This window comes from Buteo buteo, chromosome 3 (genome assembly GCF_964188355.1).
Source record: "Buteo buteo chromosome 3, bButBut1.hap1.1, whole genome shotgun sequence".
Lineage (NCBI taxonomy): Eukaryota > Metazoa > Chordata > Aves > Accipitriformes > Accipitridae > Buteo > Buteo buteo.
Genome location: NC_134173.1, coordinates 70,786,730 through 70,805,161, shown reverse-complemented (window position 1 = coordinate 70,805,161; position 18,432 = coordinate 70,786,730). Strand labels below are relative to the sequence as shown.

At 37.1% G+C, this 18,432-nt stretch overlaps 1 protein-coding gene across 7 annotated transcripts in view; it reads left to right on the top strand.

Moving 5' to 3' along the window:
* ZFAT (zinc finger and AT-hook domain containing) overlaps positions 1 to 18,432 on the top strand; it is a 101,019-nt gene that overhangs the window by 35,391 nt on the left and 47,196 nt on the right. For all 7 annotated transcript variants that reach the window (XM_075023999.1, XM_075024004.1, XM_075024003.1 and 4 more), the window contains 4 exons: positions 608 to 781; positions 10,907 to 11,057; positions 11,333 to 12,801; positions 13,985 to 14,217. In XM_075023999.1, coding sequence (XP_074880100.1) covers positions 608 to 781; positions 10,907 to 11,057; positions 11,333 to 12,801; positions 13,985 to 14,217 — 2,027 coding nt within the window. The remainder of the gene's footprint in view (positions 1 to 607; positions 782 to 10,906; positions 11,058 to 11,332; positions 12,802 to 13,984; positions 14,218 to 18,432) is intronic.

Sequence of the window (18,432 nt, the reverse complement as noted above, 5' to 3'; positions counted from 1 at the left end):
AATATACAAAACAAGTGATGCACAATGCAATTGCTCACCACTTGCCAACCGATGCCAAGTTGGTTCCTGAGCAGCGATCTGCCCCCCTGGGCCGAATTCCCCCAGTTTATATACTAGGCATGACATCACATGGTATGGAATATCCTTTTGGCCAGTTTGGGTCAGCTGTCCTGGCTGTCTCCCCTCCCAACTTCTTGTGCCCCTCCAGCCTTCTTGCTGGCTGGGCATGAGAAGCTGAAAAATCCTTGACTTTTAGCCTAAACACTACTTAGCAACAACTGAAAACACCAGTGTGTTATCAACATTCTTCTCATAGTGAATCCAAGACATAACACTGTATCAGCTACTAGGCAGACAATTAACTCTATCCCAGCCGAAACCAGGACATCTGTTTTCTCTATTTGTGTAAGTATCACACTAATCTTATTAAATAGAGAAGAAAACAGTTCCCCTTTAGGGACTCATGCAGCACGTCTTGTTTTGATAACATGTATTTCTTTCTACAGTAGCATTAATTTTCTCCTAATTCTTTCTTGTAGTGTTAGTGACTGTGTTACCTGCATTTCTTTTGTACATAGTTACATTCTTTTTGATGTTTGCTCTTTAGGTAATGATTCTGACGTTGACCTTGACAGGAAGGAAGATGAGCGAGAAAAAACTCCAAAGAGGCCCAGAGTTCAGAAAACAGAGAAAACTCCGTCAACTAAGGAGGCTGAACAGGTTTCAGGAGCTAAAAATCCTATTATAAGTGTGGTTTTGACAGCCCATGAAGCTATTCCAGGTAATCAGGATCACCGATTATGTAATCAAATTCATTTTTGTCCATGCTAATACTGTATAAAATAGTTATTGGTCTAAGTCTGAACTGCTTAGGATATTTATTATCTGAAAAATATTTAATACTATTTGGTTATCTTGATATAGAATCTCTGCATCTGGCAGCTACATGATTTTAGAACTACCATCCCATTTCTTCATAGGTATGACAAATGCTGGACCTGGGTGTAATTATCTGCATTAACATCAGTTATGTTTAGTCTGTGAATAGTTTTAAAGAAGAAAGTGAAAAAAAGAGTGACCAAAGAACAGGAAAGTATTTTTCCCCTGTAATATCTTTACTACAGCTCTTGATTTGTGTGTATATTTATGACAAATGTAAATTTGTTTGTGAAAACACAAACAGCTTAATATATATATAACTTAATATTTCTGGATACAAATAGTTTGACAGAAAATATGTATATATATACTTGAAAATCAAGTTCCTATATAATGATTAAAGGTTTCTTCATACATAAATTGCTATGGTGCCTTTTCATCAAAGCATTTTGGAATAATTTCAAACTATTTATTTTAAAACTAGACTTGCATTTGCCTGTTTATATAAACCATTCACTCACCTGATTGACAGAATCCCTTTTTAATAGTTTTGTTCATTATTTTCAGCTTTGTAGCTTTCTTGTTCTCCTTTTCACTATTGCTAACATTTCTGAGTATTTGTTTTGCTTATAGCTCTCAGAACAACTAGAATGTATTTATTTATTTTATTGTCGTGGGTTGGAAGCTAGCTGGATTTTCTGTGTTGTTCTTTAATATCTTTTGATATTAAGATCTGTAATATGCTTGGACTTTGTTTGCTAAAATGCATTTCTAATTGCAATGGTAGAGGAAGCTGGGTGAACTCACCTACGAATATCCTGTGTGCTTAGAAGGGAAGTAAAAAACACCTTCACATTCATTGTGTGAGAAACATCACACAGGGTTTTGGACGTACACTGAGCTGTTAAATGTTTGGTCTTGCGATATTGTAAATACAAAGGAAGGTGGAAGAGGACTGGTGAGCACTGGAAGTATGGAAACCTGGCTTCAGGGTGGCTTGAAGTCCGTGCTGCTTCATTTCACTAACCGCAGGCCCCTTTCTCTTGTGTGATGTAACCCTGGGCACTTTCCTACCTGTTGCTAAACACTCGTTTTCTCACTGTGTCTCCCACCTCTTTTGCCTCTTTCCACTGCCTGTAGCTTTTCCCCCATGCTGGTGGCCATTGCCCTCACTGCTGCCCGTGAGGCTTCCCTCATGTCCTCTCCTCCTTCGTCTGGGCGAAGGGGAACATGCGATGGCTGGTTAAGGGGCTCATGGAGATGTTAGTAAATGGGTTCATATAGGTGTTAGTTTATGGATTTATACACACATCCTCCCTTCCTCAGGGTTTTGGGAAGAGCTGCAACTGGGGTCTCCTCTCTCCAGGTGCTAAATTTTATGAACCTTGTAAGAATTTTTCTTTGAGATCTTTACATTTCCAGCAAGGACTAGAAGAATTTTCAAGAGGGGAAAGAAAGACTTAGTAGACAGTGCAATCAAAGACCCATTTTCTTAGGAAACTAGCCTAAAGAGGTGAATGAAATAATAGTAAATACAGATAGTGAAGAAAATGTAGTAAGCATGTGAGGCAGGAAAATCTAGAGGAGGTCGGTGCCTTAATTGCTACCTAGTAAAATTTTTCTTCAGACAACAAAAAGTTTGGACTTTCTTTACACTGTGTTTTTTGAGTGACTCAAAATATTAAAACAACTTAAACTTTGGAGCTATTTGTGCATAGTACATGTTACATTCAAAAGGTTTTAATAAACCGAAGGGATTTACGGTCAAATGTGAACCTGCAGCTATTTTTGAAGGTCCTCTCATTTATTTGATTGGCAATTAGTAACCTTACTATGTTCAAGTTCCCAGGTGGTATATGTGTAATAAAAAAGTCATTGCTGTTAAGACAGTTAGGAATTATCATCCTACTTTTCAGAATTTGGAAATTCTGGAAGATACTATATAGGTGGTTAACTCTTTGAAGATTCAAAAGAAAATATTTCATGTAATACAATTATGTTTTAATTTATTTTTCACTGCTTTTCCTTCCATTTTTTTCATTAATTTCCATGATATAACTATATTTTAATGTCACTTGCAGTTCTTAGGCTGTTTCCCTTTGTCAGTATTACTTTAATGTCTGGAGTTCTTATAAAGATCTTTCATACTCTTTTATTCCATTTTTCTGGAGATTTATCATGTGCTGAAGAGGTTAGTTATTGCTGTAGACTGCCGTTGAAGACTATAAATAGATAAAACATTTCTTCCTTCTCCCCTGCTTTCTGTGTGCTAGATCATCTGTAAAGTTAAGTTGAAAATGAAGTTTAAAAGTGCTTAAGCACTATCAAAACTTAGTCTCTCTAGCCACGTGTTATCTAGCTTTAAAGATGCGTGCAAATATCCCTTTTTGTGTCCAGTGCAGTAAAATCCTGTTGAAGATGTCAGGTAAGCATTCTGTCAATTAGAAAAATAGAGAAGGCTTTAAGAATTAGTTGTATTTTATCCGCAGTATAGAGAAAATATTCAGACTGTATGTCTCCCTTCTTAAATGAAAGATGCTTTTAGGAGTATTACATTAACACTTTGCTGTAATTTTGCTATACACTATTTAGGTTTGGGACACTGCTTTTACATCATGTGTTCAGTAGATTATGACTAAATTGATCTCTTGAAAATCCCTTCAAACAAACAGATCAGTTAGTTCTTAACTGCAGAAATGACAGTTGGGCGACATTGATTTTTCCCCATGTTCCTTTTCTGTAATGTTTACTTGGGAGGCATATGAAAGATAATAGAATTACAGCTTTAGAAATTTGAATGCTTGTGTTAACCCATAGAGTAAATACAGTTTGAATAGGAGTGGTAGATTTTTTTCTGTGTGGGTGTTGAAGTACCTTGACAGGCTTGAGAGGTGGGTCCGTGCGAACCTCGTGCAGTTCAACAAGGCCAAGGGCAAGGTCCTGCACGTGGGTCAGGGCAATCCCAAGCACAGACACAGACTGGGCCATGAGTGGATTGAGAGCAGCCCTGCGGAGAAGGACTTGGGGTTACTGGTGGATGAAAAACTGAATATGAGCTGGCAATATGTGCCCACAGTCCAGAAAGCTGATTGCATCCTGGGCTGCATCAAAAGCAGTGTGGCCAACAGGTCGAGGGAGGTGATTCTCCCCCTCTACTCCTGCCTCATGAGACCCTACCTGGAGTACTGCATTCAGCTCTAGGGCTCCCAGCATAAGAAGGGCATGGACCTGTTGGAGTGAGTCCAGAGGAGGGCCACGAAGATGATCAGAGGGCTGGAGCACCTCCCCTGTGAAGACAGGCTGAGAGAGTTGGGGTTGTTCAGCCTGGAGAAGAGAAGGCTCCGGGCAGACCTTCTAGCATCCTCCCAGTACCTAAAGGGGGCCTACAACAAAGCTGGGGAGGGACTTTTTACAAGGGCATGTAGTGATAGGACAAGGGGTAATGGCTTTAAACTGAAAGAGGGTAGATTTAGACTAGATGTAAGAAGGAAGTTCTTTACTGTGAGGGTGGTGAGGCACTGGAACAGGTTGCCCAGAGAAGTTGTGGATGCCCCATCCCTGGCAGTGTTCAAGGCCAGGTTGGATGGGGCTTGGAGCAACCTGGTCTAGTGAAAGGTGTCCCTGCCCGTGGCAGGGGGGTTGGAACTAGGTGATCTTTAAGGTCCCTCCCAACCCAAAACATTCTGTGATTCTATAACTGGAGGGACCTTGAAGAGAGAGAGTGCTGTGTTCATGAACATGTGCACCTGGTATCAGATTAAACATACAGTTTTTCATAAGCATTGCAATTAGGAATGAGAGTGAATAATTACAGTTATATGCACATCTAAAAATACTTTGTTTTGAACAGCAGATACTTTTGTTCATAGTCTATTTTTACAAACCGGTGAGTAAACTCTGCCAAATATTCAATCTTCTGTTTTTGTAAGCTATTTTATTTCCTGTGTTTAAATTCTGTAATATTATTGAGGCTTCTAAAACCAATTTATTATTCATGCTCAATTAGTTTGATTCAGGAGAGATTATACTTTGAACATTTAAATTGTTGGTTTATGTGAGTCCTGTAATATTTTAAAGACTCAGCTTGCTACCAGGAGAGTGGTTTTATGTTCCTATGAAGATGGTCAATGGTAGAATTCTTCGTTTTTTTGCTAGAGCTCAAGATATACAAAAATAGCATAAAGTATTTAAATCATTGATGCTAATTTTTTTTTTTTATTTCTAAAGGGGTTGGACTTTTTTCTCCTACAAATTCTTAATATAACACTGTGCAGGCTTTTCTCTCCCTGATTTCCACTGAAGAACCACTATCCATAAAAGGCCAGCTGTGTTCTCCTGCTACTATTCTCTGTGCTGTAATTTATGAACACTTGGTTTCTTCTCCCATAGAGGTTTTTGGGAAGGGGGAAAGAAGAGGAATAATGTAATTTTGCTTACTATTTTGCAACTGACTTAGTTTAACTGATGACAGTCTTTTCCGTTAAACTGATATCAGTCTTTTCTGTTTAAGATGACTTCTTTTTTGTAGCTCATGGAACGATGGTTGTGGGTTTATGACACATCTGAACGGACTTAATATCAGACTGTTGCCAAGGGAGCTTTCCTGCTTGTCTCTTATTTCCCAGATCACTTCCCCTTTCTTGCACCACCACTAGTGCTTGTGTCAGCCTGTGGTAAACCGATTAAAAAACCTGGTAAAATAAATACACATACATGTACACATACACATACACATGCACACATACACACATATTTTCTCTGTCAGAGAATTTTTTTTCTACCAGTTTTGCTTACTGAGATGTCTCACATTGGAGCCACACAAGTTTCAAAAGTGGGAAGAGGGAAAGTGGTGACAAAATGAGTCTCTCGGAGGAAGGGAGGAGGATTGAGACTACCCCTTTTTAAAGTAGCTGGGTCAGTAAGTATAGACTGCTGTCACAGGGGCAGTGCTCTCCTCCTGCCCCAGCCCTGGCCACACATTCCTGTCCTTTGGATCATTGTGCCTGTTTATGCAGTTGTGTGGTAAAACACAGAAAACTAATTATGTATTTGCAGAAGGAGAGACATGGTGTAAGTTTTAGCCAGATCCCTTCTCTGAGCCTCTTCATCTTTGTGTAAATTCCTGTGCTGACACTGTAAGTTGTCACAAACATGTAGTTGAGTGGAGGGCAAGAGAAAAGAAGCTAACCTACTGTTGTTTTAATACAAATGTGAAATTAAGCAAGGTTAGGAAAATTAAAGCTTTCCCCTCTGAATGTAAGCAGGCATCTATTACCATGGGGTTACAGATTGATTTAGCTCAGCCATTCTAATGTCCAGCTCTATTGCAAGGGATAGTAACCTTCATCCTACTATACACAGGTCTGTGTTTCTATTTCTTTGTCTGAGTTAAAATGTGTTTAACCTCATGGTGAGCTAACCTGTAAAATCATTAAAAGGTTCTTTTGCTTTTTTTAAGCTTTATTTCAGGAGTGAAGGGTAGGTTTGCATGGGGAACATCCGGAGTTTTGGGTAGGGTTAGTTTCTGTTGGTTTCATTTTCAGAACTGTCTTACCAGGGGTCATATGCATTAGTAGCCTGTTCTATAGGATGTTGTAGAAGCTGAAAAAATACATTACTTTAAAAAGAGATTGTAAGAAACAAATATTTACTTCATAACCTTAGCAAATTATTTTACCTGTACAGACCAAGATACCTCCATTATGAAGGCATTTTTAAACTTAAAATGAAAAAAATAATCCATAGTTTAAAGATTCATCTAGTTGGATCAGTTGTCTTTAAAGGCAGCTTGCAGCATCTCTATAGGAAGGCAATAAGAAACTTATTATGTAAAGCCTCCCAGATTTTGACAGCCATTGAGTGGTGGCTGCACATGGATCATCAAATTTAATACCTATATGTTAATTTGTCTAAATCCCATCTGGAATACATTTATATTTTCAGTCTCTAACATTGTGCAGTAATTGTTCCATAATTTAATTACAGGGTCAAAGTGTACATTCTTTTGTTTTGTTTTTAGCCTGCTGACTGCTTATTTCTTTGAACTGCTCTTTGTTCATGGTTTATGAGAAAGATAATAATTATTCACACTTTTTTCACAGTATTGCTAATTTTAGAGGTCTTTCTGATATTCCTCTTTCATTTATCTCTCTTTCAAGCTGAAGGTCTCTGAGATATGTATCCTTTTCCAAACAAAATACTTCTGGTTTTGTCTTTGTTACTGTTCTCTAGTTCTTCTATATCCTTTTTGTTGTCCATACTTGAAGTTGTAGGAGGTTCACAGAATTCAGTTGGATTTTAGTAGGAATTCGGTTGATGATGTCTCCTGTTTTATTTCTGATCCATTCCTAGTAATTCCTTCCATTGTGATTACCTTTTAGACTGTTGATAAGTAACAGAGAGTTCTATAGTGAAGGGCAAGATACTTTTCTAAGGGGCAGACTGTAAGAGATTAGAAGCCATCACTGAGTTTGAGCCAGAGATAAGGCACACTGGGTAATGCTTATCTGTAGAAGTTGCTGTCAGAATGTCATGAGGAACTCAAATCTTAGTAGTCTTAAAGGAGATTTACTTAGAACAGATGATATTGACTGAAAAGAGGAAAGTAAAAGGCATAAGTAAAGTCTAGTAAACTAAAGTCAATTCTGTGTTTAAAACAGAGATATAATAGTGCTGGAGGAAGTGTTATTTTGAAAGAAATTATCAGTACAGTTAACCTCTTTTTTTCGCCCTGGTATTTTTATACTCTGACTTCTTGAAATGAATGTCCAGGGAAACAGTTAGGAAAACTTTTATCTTCCTTATTGGCATATGATATTTTTAATGGAAAACCAGACCTTGTATCTGTTTGCCTTGTTCTTACACTTTTCTCTAGCCTGTTGCTGCTTTTACAGACATGAATATTGAGGGCATTCTCTTGGGTTGTGGGACATGTGGGTTCACTAACTACTATGCTGGGTAGAGCCTAGAAACCAAGTTTCTCACTTTCTGGGCATATACTTTAGTCATTAGTTTATGATATAGCAGTGATTGCTGTGGCTACTGGTCCATTAGTAGCCCATACTTAGGCATCATCCCAAGTGGATGGAGGCATCTAATGTTTCTTGATGCTTCTGTATCTTTTAAGAGTAGGAAATAACTACCTAACATGAGGGAATGTGATTGCCTTCTGTGAGCAAGTGCTCTATCAGTATGTTCAAAGAATTGGATCTCCCTCTTTAGGTTTTTAGAGGCATTTGCCTCTCTATTAACTGCATGAGGAGTGCAGGCTGTACTGCTAGGATGACCTGTCCATTCCAAATATGGAATTCTGTCCACTCCCAAGTATGGAAAATACTGGTGAGTTAGTACTGATCTAGTCTACCTAATTTAGGTGATTAAAATTTTATACTGATAACACAAAAGTCTATTAAACAGTTCAACAGCCTTTTCAGGAAATGCTTAAACATCCTGAAAGGCAGAAGGGCACAGAGGAAGTTTGGTGCAGAGCAGTTAATGAGGATCTTTGTCTCAGGAAATGGGAGGCCTGAAAGAGGTAGCCATGCATGTAAAGCAGTTCAAGATCTATTTTAACTGGGTCATTCTCAATAAAGGGGAACTTGCTTCTATTTTTAAAATACCGAACTATGGGAACACTGGTCTGGTGTCTAATGTCTGTTTTATCATCTTTATACTGAACCCACTGATTGAACCATGTCTCCTGTACTGTAATGACAAGCTCCTGTCTCACTGGGCTACTACAGTGCAATTTGGGAGATGCAGTCCTGCTGGACAACCTGGCATTTGTGGGAGAGAGAGTGACAGGAAGAATAGAAGTTATAGTGGTCTGGTAACATTTAGGTTGCAAACTTGGAAGATCAGTTCTGTTCAACTGGCAGAATTTTTAGAACTGAAAGCATTATTAAAAAACAGTAGTCAAAAAAAACCCATTTTGAGATCCAGCCAGTTCAGTGAGCGACAGAGCTATTACAGTCTGTTTAGTTAGAGTTGGCTGATGTCCCATCTGATACAAAAAACTTCAATAGCCTTACACACTCCCAAATGGCCTCTTCTCAAAATATCTCCATTTCCCACTTTAAATCACTCTGAAGGACCCACAGGATCTCCATCTTTCTCCCTTGTCTTGCCTACAGCACTGCTTTCCTCAACTTAATGTTCCTAAGTCTTTCACACATGTTGTTGGGTAAACCCCAGTTAGTATTGATTTTTCCCCAAATACTCTGCCTCTTTTTTCCTGATGCTTTTGCTAGTCTGCAGACTGAAAGTTTTTTTAGGGAAACTAAATATAATAATTTGCTAACCAGCTAGTTCTCTTTGGACTGTGTACTCCTTGTGTTTTAGTTTTGTTGTTCTTATAATTGTTGTTTCAGAGACTTCATGTTAATATTGCATATATTTTGTAAATAATATCTTCAGGAACATGCTTTTTGAACATGCTTTTGGAACAAGAATTAATTTCAACATAGTTAAAGGACCAGCTCATGCATCACTCTTTGAATTTTCTTCTTTCTATTCGGATGTTTCATTTTATATAGACATATGTGAATAACACTGAGAATCTGTTAAAAATACGTTGAGTATGTTGACTCTGTCATTTGCTTTCTAGGCTTTTGTGTCTCAAATTTCATCGATTCTTGTTGTAAATTCTTTCCTCTGTCACAAAGGTGTATTGTACTTCTTTTTCCCCTCAGCTTCTAATAAGGTGAATTGAAATGAGATCAGATAATAATGTAATATCCAAGAAAAACAAAATAAAGGGAAACTTAAAAAATTTCAGTTTTACCTGAAGTTGTTAACTTCACTATTTAATTCAAAGAAATTTTCATGTGCAACCTCTTTTGCTTCCTTGTCCCCAGTATATGATAGAAAAAACCTTTAATTACAGGTCCTATAATATTTTTTTTCCTAGGATGGATGGGTGTCCATATATTACTACATCTTCAATGTCTTGTTTTCTTTTTATTATTTAGTATATGGTCCTTCATTTACTATTCATTTTTCATTATCAGACTGAAAGCAAAATTTATTTTTTTCAAAGATTTTTCGATAGTACTTGTTAGTAGCATATGAAGAATTCACAAATACATATATTTGTAATATGTGAATAAATACATAAATATACAAATATATATAGTTTCAACTTTTGGAGATAATAGCATTCCCATTGAACACATGGGTAGATGAGTTACAGACAAAGAAGTTAAAAAGGAGGGGATCAATCAATAATGGGTACTTGGTTTGATATACTTCAGGCTTTGGGTTTGGGGGGTTTTTTTTCAGTGTAAGTTAGTATTTATATGGATTTTCATTACTTTCAATGCTAACTATGGATGCCTGACATATTTTTCTGCCACTGTTCAGAAAATAAAGAACACCCAGCTAAAGAATCTCAACTCAATCACTTCTCAAAATATGCTTATTTTTGCTTCAACTAACTGAGGGACAGAATCTGATCTTACTGTGTTCGGTAGAGCCCCTTTACTCCTACTTATAATGGAGACTGAGAAGTACACATGGAACATATTCTTTTATTCTGAGGGGAGGGCAGTATGGCCCAAAATATAAGCAGTAAAAGGTCTGTTTAAGGAAAGATGTGCAGACTTTTAACTATAGACTAAACAGTGTCTTTTCTCCAGCCTTATTTATGGAACTAATTAAACAGCTTGGCTGAAGTTTTCAAAGGATGTAATATGAGACAGAAAAAGAAAAATAAAAATTTGATTTTGAAAAGTTAGTTTTTTTAAAGGTGGAAGCATTTGGATGTAGGATGTCATAATAGCAGGCATCAAGCACCATGAATAACCCTCAGAACCAGCAGTTCTGGCATGTTATTTAAGCAGATCTGTGGTGTAAGTACTGATGTCTTCTAGAAGTGTATCCATCATTTTATGTGCATGAATTTAACAATAGAAACTAAAATAGTTGAACTAATGATTACAGATTTTAATGTTTCGTTTACACTTGTATATTATAGACAACACACATTTTAATATGACATTTTTAATGAGCATTTTTTTCTTGCTTTTAGGAGCCACAAAAATTGTTCCCGTTGAGGCTGCTCCCCAAGAAAGTGAACCAACAACTCCAGAGGCAACAGTTCAAGACCCATCCCAACGAAGAGGATATCAAGAATATGCCATTCAGCAGACCCCATACGAACAGGCAATGAAATCTAGCAGGTAATTTTGAAGTACTTATATCTGTGTTCATGCAAAATATGAAACGCTTCCCTATCCATTTTCATGGAACTGAAATATTTTCTGAACCTTTTAAGTAAAGGAACAGCTGAAAATAATCTGTGCAGAAGTTGAACAATTTAAAAAGCTTATGGAGAATACCTTTTAAAAATAAATTAAACACTTCTGTCCATTATGAATATCTAGGGAAATTTTGACATGTTATGTCACCAAGTTTCAATATTGTAAATATAACTGGTTTGGGTCTTTTTTTTTAGGTTGGGTCCAACTCAACTGAAGATTTTTACATGTGAATACTGTAACAAGGTGTTCAAATTTAAACACTCCCTCCAAGCACATTTGAGGATTCATACAAATGAAAAACCTTACAAGTGTTCATACTGCAGTTATGCCAGTGCAATCAAAGCCAACCTTAATGTTCACATGCGGAAACATACAGGGGAGAAGTTTAGCTGTGATTATTGTACGTTCACTTGTCTCAGCAAAGGCCATCTCAAAGTCCATATTGAAAGAGTTCATAAGAAAATTAAGCAGCATTGTCGCTTCTGCAAAAAGAAATACTCAGATGTTAAAAATTTGATCAAGCATATCAAGGAAACACATGACCTTCAAGATAAAAAGGTGAAGGATGTTTTTGATGAGCTTCGCTTGATGACACGAGAGGGCAAAAGACAACTTCTTTATGACTGTCATATTTGTGAACGGAAATTCAAAAATGAACTTGATCGAGACCGTCACATGCTTGTTCATGGTGATGAAAGACCCTTTGCTTGTGAGCTCTGTGGTCATGGAGCCACTAAATACCAGGCCCTTGAGCTTCATGTTCGAAAACACCCATTTGTATATGTGTGTTCTGTTTGCCTGAAGAAATTTGTCAGTTCTGTAAGACTCCGTGCTCACATCAAAGATGTGCATGCAGATTTGCAGGAGTCTTCTGTTTTTAACAGTTCTATCAATCAAAGTTTCTGCCTGCTGGAACCAGGAGGTGATATCCAGCCAGAAGCCCTTGGTGAACAGCTAGCACAAAGTGCAGATGAATTGACTATGATGAGTACTGATGATACTAACACACCACAACCATCTGCTTGTGAAGGTGAATCAACAGCTGCAAACGTAAACCATAATGGTCAACATAATGGTGACTTAAAAATTGATACAGTGCCTTCCTTAGAGTTTGAAAATCATCTGGTGGAGAATGTAGCAGAGACGCTGTGTCAGGCAACAGACATAGCAGTCCCAAATATTCAATCCTGTGTCGCATCAGATTGCTTTCTGCTGAAAAATGGTACTTCTGGTCCTGATGAACTAAAAGTTTCTCCTGCAAATGAAGAGGAAGTTAATCACTGCAGTTCTGTAAATGAGCAGGGTGAAGACATTCAGATTTTGCTGTCTGAAGACAAAAGTTTAAATCTGAGTCAGAACAATGCAATAACTGAGAACCTTTCAGTCTCTGAAGAGAGAAATCAAGCTGTTCCTTCTAGTGAATCAGAAACAAGCAATCCGCCGATTCAGAATTCAGCAGAAACCACAAACCCTTTGCCAGCACCAGAAGCTACAGCAGCCATCAGTCCACAGGCAGCCTCTTCTAATGCAGTTACATCAGACAGTGGGAGCGGAGCTGTTGCCTTTATGCAGATCTTGGATAGCTTGCAGAAGAGACAAATGAACACAGAGTTGTGTGAGAGGATAAGGAAGGTTTATGGAGATTTAGAATGTGAATATTGTGGTAAGGAGCAGTAGAATTATGTTTGGTTGTTTTCTTTTAAATGTTATGTACTGGGCCATCTTTTTCCTGCTCCTCTGCTTTATAGTGTTTGATATATTTGTGTGTCTTTGTAGCAGTATTAATTTTGTAGTTCAGTATGGATTCTGGGGTCCAGCAAGATTTACTTTTTGCTGTATAACTAGTGTGAAATGACTCAAAACTCCTCAAAAAAACCCCAGTGGAATATAGCAAAGCAATGCTTTGCTAGGCTCAATTTTCTGTTGATGTGAAATTGGATAGAATTAGATTATTTCTGTCCACATGCCTCTCCCCACCTCATAACTTTCACTGGGGCCAAGCACAGCAGATTTAGGCATGTGATCAGCATTGATCAGTCCATGCTTTAATGCTTAAGCTTCATTATCAGCTTAGTATAAAATTCAGAATCTTTTTCATACAGTATGGGAGGATGTATGATAATATACATTCTGTACAATAGATACATATATACTGGCATATTTTTGTGACTTGTTTTGAACAAGTTTTTTTGAGATGAAAATTTTAATGATATAGTATCAGATCAAGGCTATTCTGATTGTAATTGTTCTTTTGAATTTACAAAAGTGGGAATAATACACCATTCCCATTAATTCTAACTGAAAAATTTTTGGTTTACATAACTGGAAAGGAAACAATTTGGGATTTATCTTGTAGTCTTCATTCTTGAGAAGGGAAAGAAATCGAAGTTTGAAAAAAATAATTTTGAAACACCATAACATTGTACATTAGGTGAATTGCTATGCACTTTTTGGTGCCATTATGTCAGAAAGGCTTTTAGGAAGGAGTAACACAAAAGGAAGTAACAAAAAAGATTTTTACAATCTCTTTTACTATACAGTTGTATTCAGGTTCTTTGTATAGGAGAACAGATTTAAAGGACTTCCTCATTAGGAGAAAAGTCACTGATATGTATTAAAGTTGCCCTTGTTAGGCTGTTTCAGGACATGACAGTCTTTTTAGACAAAAGTGGTTTTTATAAACATACTTTCAGAAGTGAAGGGTCTTTAGGACAAGTTTTCATTAAAGACAAAAGGAATGGGATTCAAACAGTGTGTTTTACCCTGAAAGAAAATTGGGTATGTATTGGAATTTTCACTAACAATTGTTTAGAAATTACTTTCTTCATGTCTAATTTTATTTTCAGGCAAGTTGTTTTGGTACCAAGTGCATTATGACATGCATGTTCGTACACATACTCGAGAACATTTATATTACTGCTCCCAGTGCAATTATTCTTCCATCACCAAAAACTGCCTTAAGCGTCACGTCATTCAGAAACACAGTAATATTTTGCTGAAATGTCCCACAGAACATTGCGACTACTCTACTCCAGATAAATACAAGCTCCAGGCACATCTTAAAGTTCACACAGAACTGGTAAGTAACAAAACGGTATGTTTGTCTAAATTCAGTGTCATCATCATAGCATTTGGAATCGTGTGGCAATATTTGAAGACACAGGTAGGAGTTCTTACCTGAGCGCTGTCTGCATACTTCGGTGCAGGGAATACATGAGTTACAGCAACTAGATATTTGGTCCCTCCTGTAGTAGTTTCCAATAGAGTATGTCTGTATCCATTTTTTCCCTTTGGTTTTCCCAGTATTCTCAGATTCTTTGGGTTTTGAGAGAGTAAAATGAGGTCTGGTACTGTTGTTACTTTACTTCTTTCCATGGACCTTAATTCCCTTCCTTCATAAATAGATGACTATGGTAAAATGAAAATATGTTCCTCTCCTAATTACTGTAGACAGAAGAAGTTTAAGTTGTTGGAAATAACTGGTTTTTTTCCCAATAGATCCAACTAGTTGCAGCCAATCTCTTTGAACATCTATCATTTTCTGTTGTGGTTACAAAAATGAAGAGATCATGTTTTAAAAGCTCCTATCTTAGTAAGCCTTCCAGCTCTGAATCCCATTGTGTTAAAAACAGGTCTGGTCTACTTCTTCAACGTGCCCTGTTACATGTTTTCTTTGAGACTACGCAAGGCGCTGCATGCCTGACTGGAAGCCCTCTTTGTGCAAGACACTGCTTTGTGATCTTGCTCTGATCCAACATTATGACATGAATAATTTTTTGAGGAAAAATGCTTTCTACATCAACCCTGCTTATATTTGTTGCAAAAGTATGTTTTTAAAAATATGGTATTCAGAATAACAAATATTTTAAAACTAAGGAATGAGATTTTTACTCTTCATTGTTGATTAAGATGCTTTTTTAAAAGTGAAATTATTTACATGTTTTTCTTGGAAGATTAAGAAAAAACAATTATTTTCTTGACATTAGTGTTGCCTAGCTTTTTCTTGATTTTGTGTTATTGTTTTGCTTGAATGGCCCAAATAGGTGAAGCTATTGTCAGGAAAGGTCTGTATACCATGGATTTCTCTTCCTACCACATGGCAGGATCCTTTCTGCCTGCAAGGTGTAATTGATCTGGGATATTCTAGACTTATATATACCCAGAGAGGTTATAACATGCAAATACTCACACAGTGTATGAACACAGGTAAGTTCCTTCCCATTCCAAATTGACCTCTAGAAAAGGGTGTTTGGCAAGTACCTGTTTTTCCAGCATAATGAATTTAGTCCACTTTGACTAGAGTCTTTCTTGAAGGCCACCTGGAGTGCTTAGCTGGAAGATACTACCTCATATGATTTTATGTGAAGGTACTGGTATTGAATAAAGTACAGTTTAGGATTTCAAAAAATGTTTGATAAGCATGTTATTTGTAATTAAACTTTCTTGACTGATAATGCCAGAAAATTGGCATGAACTACATCCTTGCAATTTGGGTTTTTAATAATTTATGCAGTAAAATACTTCCAAAAGGCGAGTTACCCTTCTCCTGAATTTATTTTTATTCTTATTCCAGCAGAGGACAAAATACCAGTTGCTTAATGGCAACACTCACTCTTTTAAGAAGGAGGAAATATTCACACAGATGGGCCTTCCTTCATTCTTTACATAATATTATGTTTTTGGCTGGCATTGTCATGTAAATAAATATTATGCACCCTTGATAGAATGCACCACATGACAAATTCCTCCTAATCACATGAGAAAGCAACATCAGAACTCACTTAAAGTACTGTGATAAATATTGTTACACTTCCTTTTAGTAGTGAAATGTGATGCTTGAATTAAGGATTCATGTTAATTTTTCCCCAGATGTGGACAATTTCTGTGTAGCTACTTAAAAAAGCTGTTAACATACAGCACCTAGTAGTTTCAGGTTGTCTTCTGCAGTCAGCAGGTAGGCTTTTGGTCAATATTTCCAACAGCTGAAGTTATTTTAAAGGTGTTTGTAACAGAACAGAACACTTCACCTCCTATTCTTGTTAAGTACTAGTTCTTTGTCACTGCAGGACAGCTTTAAAGAACAAAAACAAGCAGGTGACACAAAAGGGAACATTTTTTCCCCCTTTTGTCCTCCAGTTCTGTAGATACTTTAAACAGAATCTGAATTTGTTATGAAATGTGCAGAAAGCTCACATAATAGACATTCTTTTAGGCTGCTTTTGAATTTATGTTTATGATGTCCATCTGATGGCAAAAATCTGTGTATATGATGTCTGAGACTACTTAAGAAAAAAGAGCCTAAAATTAGATATCCTGTATCCTTACGTAAGTACCTGTTTTTCAAGTGTGATGAGTGTCCGACAGCTCCCACCAGGAGGATCATTTTCATGGTACTAAATAGAACCGAGAAAATGCATTTCATAATTAAAAACAGTGTGACAGCGAGATCTTTCAGGAGTATGCTTACTGATGCTTACTGTCAAATATATTTGAGTATTTAAATGGGTTGAAAAATTCATTTATTGGAATTTACTCAGTAACTAAACTTGGCAGCTCTTATATTGGCCTTTGTGCCCACTGCTTGGCATAGTTACTTAATGCATACCTCACTGAACAGGACCACGCATTCCAAAATATAGTACTTTATCAAAGTATGTGCTGTTAAATGTGGAAAGCTACTTTAATTTTAATTTTAGTTTGCAAAATCAATTCTTAATAAATATTAAAATTAAAGCTTCCCTGGAGATAGAAGATACCAAAATCTCAGTTCGGTTCCTTGTATGAATGCGTATCTTACGTTACCTTGTTGCTGGCTGCTTTTCAACTGGATCCCTGTATTTGGTGAACAGGATAAATGATGGTGTATTAAAAAGCAGCTTACTGTTCATTCTTGTCACTCAGCGTATAGCCACCCATCTTATTCTCTATGCACCGTCCAAGTCTTGCACTGAATTTGGGACTGTTTATTCCCTGGAGGATGATGATGGACAATGTGTATGTGTTGCCTCTTGCCTCTGTATTTGCTACAAATTGTTGTTACAGGGAAGATTTTTACTTTTGTAGTCTGGGAATTGAAGCTCAGCTTGATTCAAATGAAAAATTTTGCATATATTCTTTGATTTTCAGTACCCGTCTTTTACCTCTAAGCTTTGTATAGTAGTTTTTGACAATTATTGGCATTTATGGAGCTCTTCAGTAGTTCAAACCATGACACATGTGAATCACTTCAATGTCATAGTATCTTAGAAAGGGATGGGCAGTTTATAATGATTTTAAAATAATTTACAGTTATGAATGAGCTAGTGGTAGCATTAGGGACCGGTTGTGGAACTAAACAGTACTCATGTAGGTACTAAAGTTCATTTACAACCTCCAGTGGGTTTTACAATACTTAGTATGCTGAGCAGATGAACATCATGGAGAGGTTTGTCTCTGAAATTGTTTTCAATCTATATATGTAACTCATACTGCAAGATAAGCACCTTTATAAAACTGGAGTTCAGACCCAGAACCACCATTTGCTCTTATGGACCTACATCTTCTTTCACGTACATTTTGGGATGTAAATTATTCTTGTCTTTGGAAGGATGCTTAGAAATTTCATTATGCTGCTGACCTTTCATGTAATAGTGTAGTTAGAGCTGTCGGTGGGAAGTGACATACTTGAGCTCTGGTTGCTTATTTCCCCTTCCTGAGGAGTGTTCATTTTCAGACCATCACTGGTCTGGCTGTGATACCTTTGCCTCTGGAGCAGTGCCACTATGTAGCCAAGAATGCAAGGTGCTGGAAACGGACAGAATTAACAAAAAAATCTATCATCTAATGATTGGGGACTCAGTTGGAAAATGGCTTTTGTTCTTGGTCCTTGCTTCCATAATGAATGTCAGCTAGCCATTCATTTTTACTAGTGGTCATTTCACAAAAAAATGCTTAAGCAGTACTGTGTGCAGGTGCTTGTCATTTTGTGAGCTGTGATTTCTACTGGTTGCCAGACTTCATAAAAGTCTGTCTAACCATTTGCAAATTTTTCTGTAGCCTCCTTCACACGTGTGCATAGCCACCTCCTGGGTACATCAGATCCTTTTAGCTAATTTGCATTTTAATAGGACATCAGCTTAATTTGGGAGTCTTTTCGTGAAAATTTTGACTTGAATATCATGACAACTGTGGTGAAGATTTCTGGATGTCTTCACTCCTTGAAAGTGTAACTCAGGGGCCTAATTCTGTTCCCATAGGTGTTAGAAATTAAATTTCTGTTGATATGAGTAGATGCAGGAGCGGACTTTGGCTTTCT